Genomic DNA, 22,192 nt, shown 5'->3' with positions numbered 1-22,192 from the left:
AACCTCATCTCCATTACCCAGCTACATCTCTTCACCAGATAAAAGCTGTCCAGGGTCTGACCTCCCCAGAGGAGCATGGGTGAAGCTCAACAGACTTGGTACTGGAGTTGGGCGTTTCAATGCCGGCGTGTGGAGATGGGGGACTCCGCCAGAGCCCAGCCTGTGAATGCGGAGCAGAACAACAGACAGCCAACCATGTCATCTCTGGGTGCCCGCTCTACCACCCACCAAATGGAGCTCAGGGCCTGGCAGACATTGACGCAGAGACAACAACCTGACTGCTCAACACCCGGCTTGAGATCTAACTATTCCTTTGGTTTATGTTTCAATCGCAAGAAGAAGCACCAGAGACCCGGGTTCCATCCTGACTACAGATGCTGTCTGTACAGAGTTTGCATGTTCACCCTGTGACCGAATGGGTTTTCTCCAGGTGCTCCGGTTTCCTCCCACATTCCAAATGTTTGTAGGTTAATTGGCTTCAGTAAGTTGTAAAATTGTCCAGTCCCTGCATATCCACCTGCCTCTCCAAAACCCTATTAAATGCCACTTTCGTCTCTGTCCCCACCACTACCCCAGGCATCGTGTTCCAAGCACCCACCACTCTCAGTGTAGAAGAAATGTTTCGCTCATCTCTTTTTAGCTTTGCCCCATCACCTAATAGCTGGGACCTCTATATTTGATATTTCCACCGGGAGAAAGGTTCTGACTGTCCAATCTACAGCATTTAGGGCTCTCATAATTTTACACACTTCTATCAGCTCTCCCCTAAACCTCTGGCATTCCAGACAAAACAATCCAATTTTTTCCGAAGATAGACAAAATGCTGGAGTAACTCAACGGGTCTCGCAGCATCTCTGGAGAAAATGGATAGGTGAGGTTTCGGGTCGGAACCCTTCTTCAGTTTGATAAGTCTGAGAAATTCTGTCTAAAGAAATCAGAGGGAATCGGTCTGAAGAAGGATCCCGACCTGAACTTCACCTATCCATGTTCTCCAGAGATGTTGCCTGACACGCTGAGTTACTCCAGCATCTTTAGTGTAAAACAGCATTTGCAGTTCCTTTTTATTCCAAGTTTGCCCAACTTCTCCTTGTAGCTGATACCCCCCATGCACAGACGGCATTCTAGTACAGATAGACACAAAAAGCTGGAGTAGCAGGTCAGACAGCATCTCTGGAGAAAAGGAATAGGTGACTTCAGTCTGAAGAAAGGTCTCAACCCAAAACGTCAGCTATTCCGTTTCACCAGAAATGCTGTCTAACCCGCTGAGTTACTCCAGTTTTTTGGGTCTATCGTCAGTTTAAACCAGCATCTGCAGTTCTTTCCTGCAGCATTCTAGTAGAACTTTTCTGCACCCTCTCCAAAGTCTGCTTATCCCTCTTGTAACCAGAACGCCAAGCAATACTCCAGATGCAGGCTAACCAAAGTCCTAAAGAGCTGCTACATGACTTACTGATTCTTATACAATGCCATAACCAATGAAGGCCAGCAATCCATCCACCTTCTTTACCACGCTATCTCCTTTCAGAGTTATGGATCTAAACCACAGTCTCTCTCAGCACATCAATACTTTAAGGGTCTTGCCATCAACTGTATACATTCCCCTCACATTCAAACTCCCAAAGTGTAACACCTCGGATTAAACTATATCCCACTGTATTACCTTTAACAACCTTCCTGTGAAGTCTGTCAAAAGTATACAGTAGGGACCTGTCTGAAGAAGGGTCCTGACGCAAAACTTTACCCATTCATAATCACCAGAGATGCTGGCTGACCTGCTGAGTTACTCCAGTACTTTGTGTCTATTTTTGTAAAGCAGCATTTGTAGTTCCTTGTGTCTACTTCCTCACATTAGCCTTCAAGTCTGACAGCCTTCCTCAAATCTTTAAAAACATTCTAAATAAGGCAATATGCAACAGAGAATGGTATTAAAAAAACAGTGAGTTTTACGATCAGATATCCTTGTTTCTACAACGAGTTTTATGATCGGGTCACGCTGGGTGCAAGGGTGGCAGAAAGAGATTCTTTCAGGAGGAGTGAGCAAGGAAGACTGGGACTAATGGATAAATGAAAGAGCTGGCACAGGCTTGCAAGGCTGAGTGGTCACCTCCCTTGTTTAAACACATCTATTAATATTACACAAACCATCAATCCCCCTCTGACAGGTACTAATCCTGTTCCTTTTTAAAGCTTTGTCTGATCCAGAACTTGCTCAGGTATCTAGCAGCTGGCGTTCTTGGAAATTGAATCCAGCATAATACCATTGACTAAAGGGCTGGAGTGATAAAAATCTCCTTTCATAACTTTGTTCTGTAATTATCAAGGCTATTCAACGCTTTTTATTTTGAAAGCTTCCTTTTTCTTTTAAGCTCCTTGATGACCAGCCTCCTCCCTGAACCCATTTCACTAAAGGTTCGCCATAACCTTTCCTACGCCAGTTCGGAGAATCATGCAGCATGGAAAAAGGCCCTTCAGCCCAACTCCTTCATGCCGACCAAGATGTTCCATTTATTTTTATGAAGGGTGGCATGGTGGCACAGTGGTAGAGTTGCTGCCTTACAGCACCAGAAATCCGGGTTTGATCCAGCCTACGGATGCTGTCTGTATGGAGTTTGTACGTTCTCCCTGTGATTGCGTGGGTTTTCCCCAGGTGCTCTGGTTTCCTCCCACTCTCCAAAGATGTGCAGGTTAACCGGCTTCGGGTGAAATTGTAAATTGTCCCTAGAGTGGAGGACAGTGCTAATGTAGATCGCTGGTCTGCGTGGACTCGGTGGGCTGAAGGGCTTGTTTCCGTGTTGTATCTCTAAAGTCTAAAAGTCACGTATAGTCTTTCCGACGACTGGATAGCAAGCATCAAAAAACATTTCACTGTACACGCGACAATAAACCAAACTACACTAAAATAAACACCTTTAATGATGACTTCAGCACCTAACCACCACCCAGCCAGACAAACTCTCATGAATCAGCACCAGGTTTGCATTCAGTCACCCAAGTCAACAAAGTTCACGCCAGACAACTGGTGCTGGATCATGGAACTTCAGTTGTTAGATGATTTAATGATTTAGAAAGATTACGCTTCGCCCCACCGAAAATAATATTAGATGTTTGGAACACTTAATGAAGAATAATTTTCAAAGATGCTTACTGGTATCAAGGTTTGCAAATGAAATTAGTTAAATGGGCAAAGTTCCTGGACAAGATACAAAAGGTCGTTTGTTCTGTTCTGGTCTCTAGTCTCTCTTCCTTTTTATAGACCACTGGCACCATATTTTAATCTAATAATGCACAAAATGGCGCACTACAGGAAAAAAATAATTGAGGGGGTTCGATCCTGACCCCGGGTGCTGTCTGTATGGAGTTTGCACGTTCTCCCTGTGACTGCATGGGTTTCCACCCACATCCCAAAGACATGTGGGTTTGTAGGTTAATTGGCCTCTGTTAATTGTCCCTTGTGTGTAGGGAGAGGATGCAAAGTGGGGCAACATAGAACTAGTGTGATGAGTGATCGATGATCAGCTGGATTCGATGGGTCGATGGGCTCGTTTCCATGTTGCATCATTCAATCCAATCAATCAAGAATTCAACACGTTCTGGTGTCAAAAATATCCCACATTGATTTATCTCGACAACCTGAAGAACTTTAAATTCCACTACATTGTCTCGGCGGTTGCTTATAAGGAAACATTAAACACATTGATCATGCTGCATTCTGGACCTCTGCCATCCAAGTGGATTCTTGATATTCTACGATGTCTTCTCAAAGAGACATCTTTGTAAATTGGTCAAAGCACAAAGTGCTGGAATATCTCTCAATGGGTCAGGCAGTGTCTCTGGTAGGAATGGACAGGCAACACTTCGGTTCGGGACCCTTCTTCAGACTTAAGTCTTCTGAAGAAGGGCCCTGACCCAAAACGTTGCCTATCCATTTCCTCCACAGATGCTACCTGACCCATTGAATGACCAGCACTTCACGTTTTGCTCAAGATTCCAGCATCTGCAGTTCCTTGTGCCTCCATTGAGGAAATTAGGTAATTCAAGAATTATAGCAGCTAATCTTTGTAGGCTGAAAAGATGGGCCGAAGGGCCTATTTATTTTTTGTGCTGTACTGTTGTGTGCTCCCTGTAACTCTGTCTTTCTGTGTTTGTGCACGGACCCGGGATGTAATGAAACCTGGAGGTTGAGCGATCTTGCTGAAACACAAACTGTGCAGGAAGCAGGAGGTGCTGATGGATAACACCTCCCTCAGTACATGCAAACACGAAGCACCTCACAGGAAACATACAAACCACCATGTGGTAAACATGTGGTGAGGGAGACAGTGTAACCCTTGCTTTCATCGGCCAGGGCACTGAGCACAAGAGATAGAAAGTAATGATGAGCCTTTAGAAATGTTTGTTGAGGACACACACTTGGAGTACTGTGTGCAGTCACTGTATGTACAGTGTCCATCCCGAGAAGTGAGCCAGAGGTCCAGTGGGGGAGTGTGTGGGAAACGACGATATTATATCATACATTAAATCTGGTCATCATGTTGTAGGAAGGATGTGATTAAGCTGGATGCAGGATGCAGAAGATGCAAAGGATGCAGAAAGGATTCACAAGGATGTTGCCCAGACTGGAGGGTTTGAGTTAAAGAGAGATCGGTTAGGTTGGGATTGTTTTTCGTGGAACAAAGGATGGTGACCTTATAGTGGTTTATAAAATTATTATACAGTTAGTCATTTCCCTGGGTAGATGAGTCGAAGATAAGAGGGCATGGGTTTAAGGTGAGAGGGAAGAGATTTAAATGGGACCAGAGGGGAAAGTTTTTCCCACAGCGGGACATATGGAACGGGCTGCCAGAAGAAGTGGTAGAGGTGGGTACAGTTACAGTGTTTTAATGAATGAACAGGTAACTGGATAGGAAAAGTAAAGAGGGATATGGGCTAAACACAGACAAATGGATAGACATCTTGGTTAACATGGGTGTTGGGCCAAAGGGGTTACATCCATCTATATAACTATGAATCTATAAACTTTACAACAGTTATGGAAAATTATACAGCTCACTCAGCAGGAATTACTGAGGACCAACTCTAATGGAAGAGAACAAATGTGGTCCACATAATCTGGAATTAAAGTTTAGCAGGTAGAACTATGACTTAACCAAAGGGGGGGGGGATCATGACAGAGGCCTCCTCGTGACGAGCTACACGTCGTCTGACACACGAGCGAACGGACCAATGGGAGATCTATAACATGGAAATGTATTAGCCAGAGACCATGTAAATTCACACTAAGACTGCAGTTCAATGAATTACTAAGAGTTAAGAGCAGAAAAAAAGAAGAAAATATGACCAATGAGTGATACACAAAATGCTGGACTAACTCAGCAGGTCAAGCAGCATCTCTGAAGAACATTGATAGATGACATTTTGGGTCAGGACCCTTCTTCAGTCTCAGCCTGACCCTCTGAGTTACTCCAGTACTTTGTGCTTTTCCCAACATCTATAGATTCAGAGATGGAGTCTGAGATCAGGAATTTATAAAAGTCACAAGCTTGTAGGGGGTGGCACGGTGGCGCAGCGGTAGAGTTGCTGCCTTACAGCGCCAGAGACCCAGGGTCCAATCCTGACTATGGGTGCTGTCTGTACAGAGTTTGTACGTTCTCCCGGTGTCCGCGTGGGTTTTCTCCGAGCACTCTAGTTTCCTCCCGTACTCCAAAGATGTCAGGTGTGTCGGTTAAAAAAAATTAAATTGTAAAATTCTCCCTAGTGTATAGGATAGTGTTAGTGTATAGTTGGTCGGCACGGACTCATGGGCCGAAGGTCCTGTTTCCTTACTGTATCTCTAAAGTCTAAAGTTGTTCAACAAATCCAACAAACAACCATACACCACATCACTTAACCTCAGCAATGAAGTATTGTCCTGGAATCAATAATCAGACACAGAAACACATTACTGGAACAAATGTGGACAATTACAGCATGCCAGCATGGATTTGTTAAAAAACAAATCATGTCCGACTAACTTGTTAATGTTGAGATGAAGTAACACGAGGATGAGGATGAAAATGCAATGGATGTCAAACAGGGCGTTCCAAAAGATACTTGATAAGTGGCACATCATAAATCTGTCATCAAGATCAAAGGTCTTTTTAGCAAGATTTAATAAAAGTTATTGCCAAATAGAAAATGTGAAACTGAACATGTCTCATGTACATCTTGCAGTAATATTATTTCTGGCATTCAGAATGAAACTTGACCACATTAATGCATCCCACTACCATCACAACCTCCCACCATCATAGAATAAAGTACAGTACAGCACTGGGACAGGCCCTTCAGCCCACAATGTTCATGCTTATACATGATAGACAAAAATGCTGGAGAAACTCAGCGGGTAAGGCAGCATCTATGGAGGGAAGGAATAGGTGACGTTTCGGGTCCACAGATGCTGCCTCACCCGCTGAGCTTCTCCAGCATTTTTGTCTACCTTCGATTTTTCCAGCATCTGAGTTCTTTCTTAAACATGCTTCATATGATGCCAAGTTAAACTAATCCCATCTGCCTGCACGTGATCCATATCCCTCCATTCCCAGCACATCCATGTCCCTGTCTATCTTAGAGCCTCTTAAATGTTGCCCTCATATCTGCTTCTACCACCACCCCCTGGCAGCGCAGTCCAGACACCGCTACCCTCTGTGGAAAAGTCTTGTCCTGCACATCTCCTAAACTTTGCCCCTTTCACCTTAAAGCTGTTCCCTCTAGTCTGACATTTCCACCCCAGAAAAAAGGTTTTGACTGTCTACCCCATCTATAATCCCCATCTCACAATTTTTTTTATTTCTATCAGGTCTCTCAACTACTGGCGTTCTGGAGACAACAATCCAAGTGTCTCCAACTTCTCCTTATAACTAACACCCTCTAATCCTGGTGAACCTTCTCTGCGCCTTCTCCAAAGCCTCTATATCCTACCTGTAATGCGGTAACCAGAACTGCATACAATACTCCAAATAGAGCATAACCAAAGCTTTATACAGCATAAAACATGACTTTCCAACTTCGATATTCAATGTCCCAACTGATAAAGGTAAGCGTTCATAAGTTTATAGGTTCTAGGAGCAAAATTAGTCCATTTGGCCCATCAAGTCTACTCGGCCATTCAATCATGGCTGATCTATCTATCCATCTCAACCCCATTCTCCTGCCTTCGCCCCATAACCCCTGACATGCTTACTAATAGAATTTATCAATCCCCACCTTAAAAATAACCATGGACATCCTCCACAACCTTCCCAATGAATTCCACAGATTCACCACCCTCTGACTAAAGAAATTCCATCTCATCTGCTTTCTAAAGGTTCGTCCGTTTTTTCTGAGGCTGTGGCCTCTGGTCCTAGACTCTTCCACCAGTGGAAACATCCTCTCCGTATCTGGAGGCATAGGCGACCTTCACACCATCTATTAGTGTTGCTGCTTTCAGGGAGCTATGGACTTGCATCCCATGATCCTTCTGTAGATCAATATTGCTGAGAGTCTTGCATTTGATTGTGTACTATCATACCGCATTTCCCCCGTAGCTAATGAGAATACATAGATCTCTGACAAGGCTTCTCTCAATAAGTGTTTTATTGTCATATGTCCCAAAAAGGAACAGTGAAATTCTTACTTGCAGCAGCACAACAGGTATGTAGACTTAGTACTCTGTAGATACCATAATAAATAACAAGGTTCAATTAACAAAAGACAAATACGGTACAAAAGCAAAATCCTAGTACAGTCACTAGTGCAATCAAGGCAGATAGATGGAGCTCCTACTTCAATAACCTGTGAAGGGATAATCCCATCAGGCCCAGGCACCTGGATGTTCTTCAACAGACCTTACCCCTCCTACTTGTCCTCCCACTGGAGATGTACTCGAGATATGACCAAGCCCCATTAGGATGTTTACATCACCTGGAAATGGGGAAGGGAAAACTAAATTCTAGTAGCTTTTCAAGGTTCCTCACCCTCCACAATTTCATACAATTTAGGAAGATTAGGCCAAAAGACAGAACTAAATTGGATCAAACAATGGCCACTACCATTGTTGTAGGCGGTACAAACCCTTAACACCGTGGCTCAAGATGCACTGGAAATGCATGGAGATTCTACTGACAAATGTCCCAACTAAGTGCCCTGCTCTGTGCTCTCTTCATCCACGGCTAGATGAGTCTCTAAGGTCACAGGATGGGCCATCAATGCAACTTCAATAACAGGCAGCAGCCAACAGAAAGCTATGGACTTACACCCCAATATCCTTCTGTAGATCAATATTGCTAAGGGTCTTGCATTTGATTGTGTACTATGAGGCAAAGATACTTCCAAAACTGCCACTGAGATTAGGCTAACCTATGATGAGCGTTTGTCGGCACTGGGCCTGTACTTGCTGGAGTTTAGAAGAATGAGGGGGGGACCTCACAGAATAGTGAAAGGCTTGGATATGGAGAGGATTCAGTATTCAGTATTTACTTTAATGTCATTTTCACTGAGTACTTACATACACAGAAGAAACGAAAAATTGTTTCTCAATCAGTTCCTATCAGTGCAGTTAATAAAAGCAGAATAAATACATACAACTTTAAAATTAACGTATCTAAAATAACCCTAAAAATTGAACTAAAAACAGACATTCAGACCGAACAGTGGCTTTGCTTTGACAGGTGTCTAGCTGTCAAAGTATGGGCAGGTTAGATGTGTTGGTGTATGATGTATGGGGAGGGGACACAGTCCGTTAACCTGTTTTATTGCCTGTGGGAAGAAGCTGTGTAGCATCCTGCTGGTTCAGCAGCTGATGCACGAGTGGGAGAGTCTAGGACTAGAGGCCACAGCCTCAGAATTAAAGGACATTCTTTTAGGAAGGAGATGAGGAGAAATGTTGTTAGTCAGCGGGTGGTGAATCTGTGGAATCCTTTGCCACAAAAGTCAGTGGATATTTTTTATGGCAGAGATTCTTGATTAGTACAGGTGTCAGAGGGTATGGGGAGAAGGCAGGAGAATGGGGTTAGGAGGGAGAGATAGATCAGCCATGATTGAATAGCAGAGCTTGCTGGAAATCTTGATGGGCCGAATGGCCTAATTCTACTCCTATCCCTTATGACCTTATAAGAAACCAAAGGGAAGGTCTGCCTCCCAAATTAAACCAATACAAAATCTTATAAATGGTAGCCATTTGAAACTGCATGCCCACTGCATACAAACAGTATAACAACTGCAAGCCCACTGCATACAAACAGTAGAACAGAACCATTTGACGGGTCGGATGCATTGTCTGCAAAGTGATAGGGATTAAAAAGGAAGTGAATAAGAAAGAAATTTACAAAATAAGGATGCAGGAAATCATAAATTAAAACTCATGTTGGAAGCACTGAGATCAGGCTACACCTGCAAGTCATTGATCTGAAATGTTTCTGATTGATTGGTGGAAGATACAGTATGAAAGCAGGCCCAAGTCCACGCTGACTATCGATCACCCCGTTCACACTAGTTCTAGGTTATCCCACTTTCTCATCCACTCCCGATACACTAGGGACAATTTAGTGAATAATTAGCCTACAAACCCGCATGTCTATGGGATGTGGGAGGAAACCGGAGCACCCGGAGAAAACTCATGCGGTCACGGGGAGAATGTACAAACTCCGTACAGGCAGCACCTGTAGTCAGGATCGAACCTGTGTCTCTGGGGCTTTGAGGCAGTAACTCTACCGCTGCGCCACCGTACCGCCCCTCATCCATCATTTTAAGGTCAGATTTCCAGCGAGCTTTCTTTATTTTCTGTTTTCAACATTTAAAGTACATCCAGAAGGGAATTGGTGAACACTAGAACCAAGTTCAAGGGGATTAACTGGGAAAGTACTTTTTCAAAAGAGCTATTAAATGCATCCTCTGGGCGCAGTGGAAATCCATGATATTCAGAACACTGGGTCGCCCTGCTCATTACATGGTAGGTCCTTGCCAAAAGGAAACAGCTCGGTGGGCTGAAGGGCCTATTTCTGCGCATTATCTCTAAACTAAACTAAACTATTTTGGGATTCACTTAGCGTACCATTCTGTGGATTGAAACAACCATTTACATCCCCCTCCCCTTCGTACAAAAAAAACAAGCTGCCTCATCCACACCCAATATCCTAGTTTTGTTAAGAAAAATAGTTCCTGCAAGTAACAGGAGAACTATGAAGGTCTTGCCCTGACAAGTGCAATTAAAAGGCAGGCTGGCTCCACCCAAGCTGTGAATTTGTATTTACACGACACACGTACTCCCACTTCCTCAGGCTTTGAGCCCTCCCATTCCACACGCTTTGTCACTGGCTGTGGCCCAACATTCCTTCCGAAGGAGGGAAATAAAAGGCCTGATCTTCCACACAAATCGGCAACTGGCTTTGGGCTGAAAACCCCCAGCACAAAGTGCCCTTCATGGCGTCACCTTTCCCCGCCATCGTGCAACGAAGCCTGGTGCTTCCTTCTGCCTGCTCTATCCACCTGCATGCCTCCAGCTAGGCATTCTTTGGGAGTGAGCAGGCTGTTATACCCCCAGGGCACAGGCGGATACTCCTATTCAGACCATGACTTGGCGTGCGCTCAGAAACAGACACACGCTTTCAAGCCTCTGTAGCTTGCAGATAACCATCAGGAGGTAGGATCTGCTGGTGATTACTGCCCCTCAAGCCTAGGACTGCCTGCCCAGCCTAATTGCGGTACTCACAGTTCCTACTAACAAATCAAACAGCACACGAGCCAGACATCAAAACTTTGCATCTTCCTATGCTGTGGGTTGAACTACACATCTAGAGTTGCATTAAGCGGCAATCCTGACAACAAAAAAATCAATCTGGGCAGCAACTGCACTCTTGAGTTAAGTCTCTTGACACTTCAGATTTAAAAAGCACTTGGACAGGTACATGGAATGAACATAGAACAGTATAGAACAGGAACGGTCCCGTCAGCTCACAAGTCCGTGCCGAACACAATGCCCAGTTAAACTGATCTCAGCTGCCTGCACGTGATCTATATCCCTCCATTCCATGTGCCGATCTAAAAGCCTCTTAAACACCGCTATATCTTGCTCCATCACCATCCCTGGCAGTGTCATCCAAGCCCACAGCACTATTTGTAAATAAAACTTGCCCCGCACACCTCCAGTAAACTTTCCCCCCTCTCTCACCATAGAAACATAGAAAATAGGTGCAGGAGTAGGCCATTCGGCCCTTCGAGCCTGCACCGACATTCAATATGATCATGGCTGATCATCCAACTCAGTATCCTGTACATGCCTTCTCTCCATACCCCCTGATCCCTTTAGCCACAAGGGCCACATCTAACTCCCTCTTAAATATAGCCAATGAACTGGCCTCAACTACCTTCTGTGGCAGAGAATTCCAGAGAATCACCACTCTCAGTGTGAAATTTGTTTTTCTCATCTCGGTCCTAAAAGATTTCCCCCTTATCCTTAAACTGTGACCCCTTGTTCTGGACTTCCCCAACATCGGGAACAATCTTCCTGCATCTAGCCTGTCCAACCCCTTAAGAATGTTGTAAGTTTTTATAAGATCCCCCCTCAATCTTCTAAATTCTAGTGAGTACAAGCCGAGTCTATCCAGTCTTTCTTCATATGAAAGTCCTGACATCCCAGGAATCAGTCTGGTGAACCTTCTCTGTACTCCCTCTATGGCAAGAATGTCTTTCCTCAGATTAGGAGACCAAAACTGTACGCAATACTCCAGGTGTGGTCTCACCAAGACCCTGTACAACTGCAGTAGAAACACCCTGCTCCTATACTCAAATCCTTTTGCTATGAAGCTATGTAGCTATGCCCGATAGTGTTGGACATTTCCACCCTGGGGGAAAAGTTTCTGACTGTCTACCCTATGCCTCTCATAATTGTATATACTTCTATCAGGTCTCCCCTCAACCTCCGACGTTCCAGGGGGAAAAAAAAGATTTAGAGGGCTATGGACCAAATGCAGGCTAAAGGGACTAGTTAAGGTGGGGTATCTTGCTCGGCATGGACGAATTGGGTTGAAGGGCCTGTTTCCGTCCTCCAATAGTTGGAACTAATAATCTGGGCATGCATTATAAAGATTCACAAAGACTCACAGATGCATTAACAATAAAGGTGATAAGGCAATAGTAGAAGCAAGGAGCTGCACATTGCTAGTTTACCAAGGAAACGCACAAAGTGCTGGAGTAACTCAGCGGGTCAGGCAGTATTCCTGGAGAACATGGATAGGTTACGTTTCTGGTTGGGATTGTTCTTTGGGAAGTAGGGTAGCATAGGTAGGTCTATGTTCTCAATGGTCGGCATGGACTGAAAGGCCTGTTGTATGCATTTGGTATCGAGATAGAGCTCTAGGGGCTAGTGGAACCAAGGGATATGGGGAGAAGGCAGGCACGGGTTATTGATTGGGGACGATCAGCCATGATCACAATGAATGGCGGTGCTGGCTCGATGGGCCGAATGGCCTCCTCTTGCACCTATTGTCTATGTATCTTTCAATCGATCAATCTAAAACAGCTCCGAACACGATGGAAAGTTGGGTGGTGCTCGCAAAGGGTTAAGAAGCTCCAATTGGGTTGCATGCCAGTAAGAGTTGGAAATACCCTATCAGCTTCAACTTGGAGCCAAAAGATAGGCATCAAACGATGCAGGCCAGGAGACCCTGCCTTAGTGACAGTTCCAGGGAAATGCCATCTACTTTATCCTACTTCCTGGCAAACCTATTTACACTGATTACTGCAATCCTGTCTGAATATTACTGCTGCAATCAACTCCCACCACCAACACCCAGCCAAACAGTGGGCCACAGATCAGAACTCCTCAGATGTGGCAGTGCTCCAGTTTCAAGTCCAGACTTAGTTCTCCAACAGGAATCATGCTCTCGCTCCACCCTCTACCTCCTCGCGCCCACTGGCTCTACCGCACACTCCCTCTTTGCTCACAACGGTCAGCCTATTAGCCTGCCTGCTGTGCTCTCAACCTCAACAGATACCATGGGCCTTCCAAACGCCCTGCACCTCCATAGCCGCAGCAGTCATTGCCCCCGTCGCAACCGTTCTGCGTAGGTTGCCTCACTTTGTTCAATCCTGCAGTTCATCCAAAATAAACGAGCAAGTCGAACAACTCAGAATAAAAACTCAAAAGTGAAAACCCTGATATTTTGCCAGAAGGGCAGCACAGTGGCACAGCTGGTAGAGCCGCTGCCTTACAGTGCCAGAAAACCGGGTTCGATCCAGCCCTCGGGTGCTGTCAGTGCGGAGTTTGCATATTCTCCTCGTGACCGCATGGGTTTTCTCCGGTTTCCTCCCACATCCCAAAGCCGTGCTGGTTTGGAGTTTAATTGGTCTTCTGTAAATTGACCCTGAAGTGTAGGGAATGGACGGGAAAGTGGGGTAGCATGGAACTAGTGTGAACGAGTGATCGATGGTCGGTGTGGACTTGGTGGGCCGAAGGGCCCGTTTCCATGTTGTACCTCTAAACTAAACTTGAAATGAAACTAGTGTTTAGGTGACTGCTGGTCGGCGCAGACTCGGTGGGCCGAAGGGCCAGCTCCTTGCTGCATCTCTAAACTAAATATGAAAGTACTGTTGGCATTAGGAACAAACAAAAACACACAAAGTGCCGGAGTAACTCAGCATCTCTGGATTCGATGAAAATACTCGAATCCTCGACAGCTAGCCAGCACATGGGGAAGGGAGGGGGACAGGGATTTGTTTTCAGAACTTCACATTAACAAGACAAAATAATTCGTAAATGGTGTAATAAGTTCAGGGAGACCAAACAGAGCCTTTACGTGTTACACAATTACTGGACAATGGCAGTGTCACACTTAAGTGCTGAGTTATCCGAGTCCTCTCTGCACCTGGCTCCCATCACTGTGGGATTACGAAGGGTAGACAATGACTCATTATTGAGCTGAATGAAAGCTGGTTCTGTTTTTCTTTTGAAAAAGTCATTCACATCCTGTGAACGGTCAGCTCCCCTCTGATGGTTGGAGAGTGTGCCTGAAGTTCAGTCCCCACAATGTCGCTATCTGCGCACACACACACACACACACACACAAAATAAATCACCTACTCTAGGTCTTATAGAGGAGCACAAACTCATGACAAAGTGCTGGAATAATTCAGCGGGTCACGCAGCATCTCTGGAGGTTATGAATAGGCGATATTTTGGTTATGGTATGGGGGAGAAAGCTGGAAGAGACATAGGGAGTGTGAAGGACATAGTGGATAACTCAACTTCTCCCTATAGCTCAGGCCCTCGAGACCTGGCAACATCTTCACAAACCTTCTCTGACCCTTTCCAGCGTAACTACATTCCTGCTATAGTAGGGTCACCTCAACTGAACACAACACTCCAAATGCAGCCTTAATGATGTGTTGTACGGCTGTAACATAACGCCACAACGTCTATATTCAACAGATGATTGACACAAAATGCCGGAGTAACTGTTTGATGAACACCCTGACATTGAAGGCCAATGTACCGTAGGTCTTCTTGAGCACCCTATCGACCTGTGACGCCATGTACTTGAAGTCCTAGTTCCTTCTGGTCAGGTTGAACCCAGGTCTGTGGCACGGTGAGGCAGCAGCTCTATGAGTTGCGCCACAGTGCTACATAAAGGTTGGCCCTTCAATTTCAGGTATCCTCTGACTAATGCCCACAGCCCCTTGTCTGCCCCACAGCCCCCCCCCCCCCCCCCCCAGCTCCCAACTATGCTCCCCTCCACTGAGTGAGCACTGAGTTGCAAATGGAATAAAAAGAAAAGGATACACTTGTACACGAGGGTGCGCAGTGAGGATTCATTACACTGACTCCTGGGGCAGTGGGTATACAGTACCAGGGAAAACCAAGCACACGCTGCATGTATTCTCCAGAGTTTCTCCGATCTCACTTATAGTTTTAGTTTAGTTTTAGAGATACAGCGCGGAAACAGGCCCACCGGGTCCGCGCCGACCAGTGATCCCCGCACATTAACATTATCCTACACCCACTAGGGACAATTTTTACATTTATACCAAGCCAATTAACCTACAAACCTGTACGCCTTTGGAGTGTGGGAGGAAACCGAAGATCTCGGAGAAAACCCACGCAGGCCACGGGGAGAACGTACAAACTCCGTACAGAAGCACCCGTAGTCAGGATCAAACCCGGGTCTCCGGCGCTGCATTCGCTGTAAGGCAGCAACTCTACCACTGCGCCACCGTGACCGCCCTCAATGAAGGTTAGAAAACCCTATAGGGCTCAATGGACCTGGATAGAATAGATGTAGAGATTGTGAGGAGGTGTACATTGGAGGGAGGGTGTTGGTGAGGGTCCAGAGGAAGGTTTTCGGGAATGATCCCAGTGATGATCGGGTTAACATATGTGGAGCGTTTGACGGCTCTGTGCCTGAACTCACTGGAGTTTAGAATGATTAGAGGGATCTTAATGAAACCTACTGAATAATGAAAAGCCATGCTAGAGTGGATATGTAGAGGATGTTTCCACTAGTGGGAGAGTCTAGGACAAGAGGCTAGAGCCTCAGAATAAAAGGACGTACCTTTAGAAAGTAGACAAGGATGAATTTCTTTAGCCATAGGGTGGTGAATCTGTAGCGACAGAAGGCTGTGGAGGCCAAGTCAATGAGTATTTTTAAAGCAGACACTGACAGATTCTAGTAAGGGATTCAGAGGTTATGAGGAGAAGGCAGGAGAATGGGGCTGAGAGGGAAAGAGAGATCAGCCATGATTGAATGGGGGGGGGGGTAGACTCGATGGGCTGAATGGCCTAATTCTGTTCATATGACATGAGACATTTAGATAGGTACATGGATAGGACAGGTTTAGAGGGATGTGGGCCAAATGCAGGCAGGTGGGACCAGTGTAGCTGGGGCATGTTGGTCGGAGAGAGCAAGTTGGGTCAAAGGGCCTGCATCCATGCTGTATCACTCCATATGGATCAAGCAGGATGGGCAGCACGGTGGCGCAGCTGGTAGAGCCGCTACCTCACAGCGCCAGAGACCCGGGTTCGATCCTGACCTCGGCTGCTGTCCCTGTGGAGTTTGCACATTCCCGCTGTGACCGTTTACGGTTCCTCCGGGTGCTCTGGTTTCCTCCCACATCCTACAGGTCTGTAAGTTAATTGCCCCTCTGTAAATTGTCCCTAGTGTATAGGGAATGGAGGAGAAATTGGGATAACGCAGAACTAGTGTGAACGGGTGATCGATGGTCAGCGTGATACGAAGGGCATATTTCTTTGCTGTATCTCTAAACTATAGATCATCTTAAGGAGGATTCGCATCCTCAAGCAGTGAGTAAAATTATTTGCCAGAACTTTCCAGTTTGGTTCCCTCAGTTATACGCAGAAACAGCGAAATATTTAAGCACTACTAAAGCTGGAAGGGTCTGACCAGAAACATTACCCATCCATGTTCTTCAAAGATGCTGCCTGACCTGCTGAGTTACTCCAGCACTTTGCTTCTATTTTTGCAAGCCAGCATTTGCAGTTCCTTGCTTCTGTATTCTTCTTCTTTAGTATGAAGACTGTGTATATTTTCCCCTCGGTCTGGATAGTCAAATCTGGGTAGCAGGCACCTGAACCGTTCTATTACCAGCTGGACTGCGATTCTCACTTCCCATCGACCTCATTGAAAATTTTGTACTATCTGTAATCGGACTTTATCTTGCACTACATGTTGTATCTGTACACTGTAGACCGCTTGATTGTAATCATCTATAGTCTTTTCTTTGACAGGATAGCACACAATAAAAAGCTTTTTCACTGTACCTCAGTACATGTGACAATAATAAACTAAACTAACTTGTATTTCACCTTTTGTTTAAGAAGGAACTGCAGATGCTGGAAAATCGAAGGTAGACAAAAGTGCTGGAGAAACTCAGCGGGTGAGGCAGCATCTTTGGGGCAAAGGAATAGGTGACAAACGTCACCTGTTCCTTCGCTCCATAGATGCTGCCTCACCCGCTGCGTTTCTCCAGCATTTTTGTCTACCTTGTATTTCACCTTTTACTCATTGCCCTGGGAACTTTGTTGACTCCAAGTCTACTCGAAGTGCTGGAAGAACTCAGAAGCATCTGTGAAGAGAATGGACAGGGGATGTTACAGGTCAGGCTGATCAGCCCCGACCTGAAACATTGCCGATGCATTCCCTCTACAGATGCTGCCTGTCCTGCTGAGTTACTCCAGCACTGAGTGTTTTGTTCAAGATTCCGACATCTGCAGTTTCCTGCGTCTCCAGTAGGGACTTGAACGGGTTGAAAGGCTTTTTCCAGTACCGTTACAATCTGCAACTTGATTGTTTACTTGTGATACGGTCAGCCAGGCGTAACAGTCCAGAGAGCATTGTGTCCCTTCCAGGCACCCACCCCTCTGCACTCCTTGACTTGCAGCCCACTGCCCTTGTACATGTGAGCGAGCGAGCGAGTCTGTGCATGATCAGCAAACAATGCAAACAGGAACAATGAAACCCTGAACAAAGAAGCAAGAACATTTCAGCCTTGCCGTGTGCACAATCTTTACTTCAAGAAAACAAATTCCCACTGTACCGTAGGTACCCTGGAGCCGCGGAAATCCAAGCCTCAGTAATTGAGCTCCGCATGTTGTTGTAGGAATAGGATGTTGGCATGGAGAACATGCAGTCGCCATGTTCCCAGAGAATCGTGGAGCTGCCCAGACCCAACTCAGCCCTCCACGTCTTTCCCTTCATTCCACCTCTTGTACTTGGGTTAGGCGTGATTGTATTCATGTACGGTGCTGTCTGATGTTGATTGCAAACCAATACTCTTCGTTATATATCGGTATAGGTGACAATAATAAACCCGAACATAAAGGGCATACGTAGAACAGTACCGCACAGGAACTGGCCCTTTGGCCCACTATGCCCGCACCAACTCCGATGCCAATCTAACTAATCTCATCTGCCATTCACATGGTCCATACCCATCTGTTCCATGTCTTTAGTGTGTCAGTCTACATACCTCTTTATCATTGGTACTGTATCTCCTTCCACTCTCTCCCCTGGAAGCACATTCCAGATAGCTACCACTGTGTGCAAAAAAAAAACTTGCATCCCACATCTCTTTTAAACAGAGTCTGAAGAAGGCCCTTGCACCAAAACGTCACCTATCCATGTTCTCCATAGATGCTGCCTGACCCGCTGAGTTACTCGAGCACTTTGTGCCCCTTTTCTTTCCTTTAGACTTTGCCCACTTTCAGCTTATAGCTTTGCCATCTAACCTTGACATTACCACCCTGGGAATAAAGATACTGACCTTCCACACGACCAATGCCTCTCAACATTCTATACACACTTCTACTGTCCAAACCACAACTTATGCAAACCCCGAGACTAATGGCAGCAACATTTTTTTTTGTGTTTTTGCAATAATTAGTTTGCAATAGAACTTAGAAAGGACAGACACTTCAGCAGTCTCTGAAGAATTCTTACTATGTTTAGCAAGAACACCACAAAGGTAGCGGAGAAAGCCTCAAGAAGGCTCTGGATTAGGAGAGGAGGTCCACGGGGAGGAGCGAATGCCACCTGAACACAAGTCGTGGTCTGATCAACCACGGCTGGGTCGCCTGGGTGAGGGTGTCTGATGTTGAAAGACCCGAAACACCTAATGACCCAGGTTACATCACTGATGATGTGTTCATGAGCATCAAGAGGTGTATTTTAATCAACCAGGATCTTCTTCTTATCGAGTCCACACACAAGATTAGAAATTGTTCAGCCAGAGCTGAACACACTTCTCGGCATCTGCGTACAATGGTGTCTGTCTTGTCGCTTCAAATCTTAATTAACACTCACCCTCCCGTTCTGGAGCTAATGTTTACAGAGCTGAACAATATAATGTATCCTGCTTCCCGACTCACAGCAAAGGAGGGAGTATTTAAATTTTAACACATTTAGCTGTCATAAAAGGAAGCAGTTGTTCCACGCGCGGCTGGCAATGTCTCGTGTCAAGTTACCGTGTAACGTGCTCCAACTTACCAATCCTTAAAAACATAATTGGCCTCGGGCTGCGTAAAACACAGTGGTGAAAGGTTTACTCGTGGAGAAGGCTGCCTCTTAAACGTGCAGACGAGATTACAAACCTGCAGCTGATGTGAGTGCAAGTCATGGAGTCATACACCTCTATAGCACAGAGTTAATGGGGCTTTTAAACTGCAACAAGTAAGATGTTCATTGTTCTGTTGCCGGTACACATGGCAATTAACATTCTTGTCTCATCTTTTATCAACCCAACTGCTATGGCTAAGGAGACACAAGGACAGGTGTCAGAGGTTATGGGGAGAAGGCAGGAAAATGGGGTTAGGAGGGAGAGATAGATCAGCCATGATTGAATGGCGGAGTAGACTTGATGGGCCAAATGGCTTAATTCTATTCCTATTTCTTACAACATGACCTAAGGAACTGCAGATGCTGGTTAACAAAAGAAAAGTGCTGAAGTAACACTGCGGGTCAGGCAGCATCTATGTTCTCCATGCATGCATCTCTACAGAGATGGTGTCTGGCATGCTGAGTTACTCAGGCACTTTGTGTCTTCTTTTAGCCAAGCTTTCTGCCTAAGATAACCTGCAGATTTAAAGCCACTTTTCAGAACCTTAAATAGCCTTGACAGCAATGCACTTTTAAAGTTTGGTCACAATTTTAATGCAAGGTGTACAGCAGTGGAAGAAATCACAGCCCTTCAATCCGACCACTATCCACTCAGGGTCATTCATGAAAGAAACTATTTGGAAGGCTGCAGGGACTACCTGAGACTGAGAACAATTGTGCTCGCTATCAGTGGGTCAACAGTCAGCAGAGATATTTGAAGAATTACAACTCTGTAATGCATGCACATGCCTTGTTATTCTGAGCACGCTAACCTTTACAGGTATCATGTTCTACGACCTAAACTCAGAGAATCTCCCTTCCAACCAGAGCAGCACTTACCAAAATGTCGCTTGATATGATAACATGCAGCTAACTATAAATAACTCGGTTTGTATATAACTTCAACTAAATTACCTCTCTACACAATTTGGACACTTAACTCTTTGCAGCCCAGCACTGTGAAGCGTGGTATTTACGTTCTACAGCACCCTCCACTGTAGGTGCTCCCCACCCCCTCGGTTAGCGTCGACAGCTGCAAGGTATTCCTGGCACTTCCAGCTTCAGCTCTGCTGCCTGGCTGCAGGGCCGCCCATCCACGGCTTCAGAACAGTCTGTTGACATGGGCAGCACGGTGGCGTAGCAGTAGAGCTACTGCCTTACAGCGCCAGAGGAGGAGGAGGAGGAGGAGGAGGAGGAGGATGAGGGGGAGGAGGACAGTCTGAACTGTATTGCTTTCCACCACAGTGAAGAATGCTGTGGTGGATGTCTGTGTTGAATTATGTTGTGTATTGTGCCCTTTTTTAATTGTAACACTGCATGGTAAATTACATTTCACTGCACCTTATGGTGCATGTGACAAATAAATTTGAGCTTTGAACTGCATGGGTTTTCTCAGAGATCTTTGGTTTCCTCCCACATTCCAAAGACGTTCAGGTTTGTAGGTTAATTAGCTTGGTATAAATATAAAACTGTCCCTAGTGTGTGTAGGTGTGCGGAGATCGCTGGACGGTGCGGATTCGGTGGGCCTAAGGGCCTGTTTCCGCGCTGTATCTCTAAACTAAACTATTTAGACATTAATCGAAGACACGCTCTTCTCAATGGGAACCCAAGATGGGAAGTGCTGCCAGGGCTCTGTACCCAATGCAATGAAGCACTGTTGTATGCACGGTCTGTCGACCCAGGTGAACGCCACTCTGAACTCAAGGTAATCACAAAATCCTGGGGTAACTACAGTAGCATCTCTGGAGAAAAGGAATAGGTGACGTTTCTGGTCAAGACACTTTTTCAGACTGAGAGTCAAGGGAGAGGGAAACTAGAGGTATGAAAAGGTACAGAACAAATCGGAGCCGTCACCCAACTCTGCCACTCTGAACTCACTGGCTTTTACGAGGCTTTTGGATAGGCTCCTGGATATGCAAGGAATGGAGGTATATGGATCGCATGTAGGCAGGTGGTTTTGGCAAAATGTTCAGCACAGTCATTGTGGGCTGAAGGTGCCATGCTCCTAAATCATATAAGCAGAATTAGGCCATTCAGCCCATCGAATCGCCAAATTCTTTAGACTTTAGAGAAACAGGCCCTTCGGCCCACCGAGTTAGCACTATCCTCCATAATAGGGATAATCCTACATAATAGGGATAATTTACATCTTTACTGAAGTCAATTAACCTACGATAGACACAAAAAGCTGGAGTAATTCAGGGTGCCTGTTAGCATCTCTGGAGAAACGGAATGGGTGACGGTTTAGGTCGAGACACTTTCATCACGCTGACATCTGGTTCTGATGAAGAGTCTCGACTCCAAACGTCACTTATTCCTTTACTCCAGACATGCTGCCTGACCCACTGAGTTAGTCCAGCACTTTGTGCCTCTGTTAAATTGCTAATTGAGCAATCAGGTGTGCATTTCAAGAGAAGGCACAGAAGCGGTGGGTGGGGAGAATTACCTACAGTAGTTAATTATTTTCTAAAAGCACAGAATTCAAACTGAGTATGTGTGTGCTCCTGTGTGTGCACAGTTAGTCATAATCACAAAACATTTCAGGAATTAGAACTTCCATCTACTGCATGTCTGAACTGCTCAATCCGCTCGTCTTTGGACACACCCTCCCCCAAACCATTGCCTCTCCCCCCCACCCCCCCATTTATTTTACCCCTGGCAAATGCATAAAGTGACACACCTTCACGAAGGCTGCCAGTGCAATCCTGAATGCAGATGGATTTTATTCTAATGGAGTCATTAGCCCAGGCAAGTTAGAGAAATACCTCTGTAGGCTGGATACTCACCAGATGTTGCATTGTCCAGATCCCAGGCTTCCAGAATTAACGTATATGATCTCTGAAGAGGAAAAAAAACAAAAGCATAATTAGCCGTGATCAAAATCCATGGCAACATCAACTCATGGCCAACTCCCAACAGATCATAACTTCATAAGTTACAGGAGCCGAATTGGGCCAGTCGGCCCATCAAGTCAACTCCATCATTCAATCATGGCTGACCTATCTTTCCTTCTGGAGAAGGCAGTAGTTTACTTTTCTTAACGTCTTGGCTCAATTCTCATTTCTCAGTCCACC

General features: G+C 45.5%; 1 protein-coding gene across 2 annotated transcripts in view; it reads right to left on the bottom strand.

Annotated features, from left to right (window-relative positions):
- jag2 (jagged canonical Notch ligand 2) overlaps nt 1–22,192 on the bottom strand; it is a 186,863-nt gene that overhangs the window by 88,801 nt on the left and 75,870 nt on the right. For both annotated transcript variants that reach the window (XM_033027520.1, XM_033027521.1), the window contains exon 3: nt 21,905–21,956. In XM_033027520.1, coding sequence (XP_032883411.1) covers nt 21,905–21,956 — 52 coding nt within the window. The remainder of the gene's footprint in view (nt 1–21,904; nt 21,957–22,192) is intronic.

Source organism: Amblyraja radiata, chromosome 9 (genome assembly GCF_010909765.2).
Source record: "Amblyraja radiata isolate CabotCenter1 chromosome 9, sAmbRad1.1.pri, whole genome shotgun sequence".
NCBI lineage: Eukaryota > Metazoa > Chordata > Chondrichthyes > Rajiformes > Rajidae > Amblyraja > Amblyraja radiata.
The sequence above is the reverse complement of the archived record's forward strand: the minus strand, read 5'-3'. Positions and strand labels throughout refer to the sequence as shown.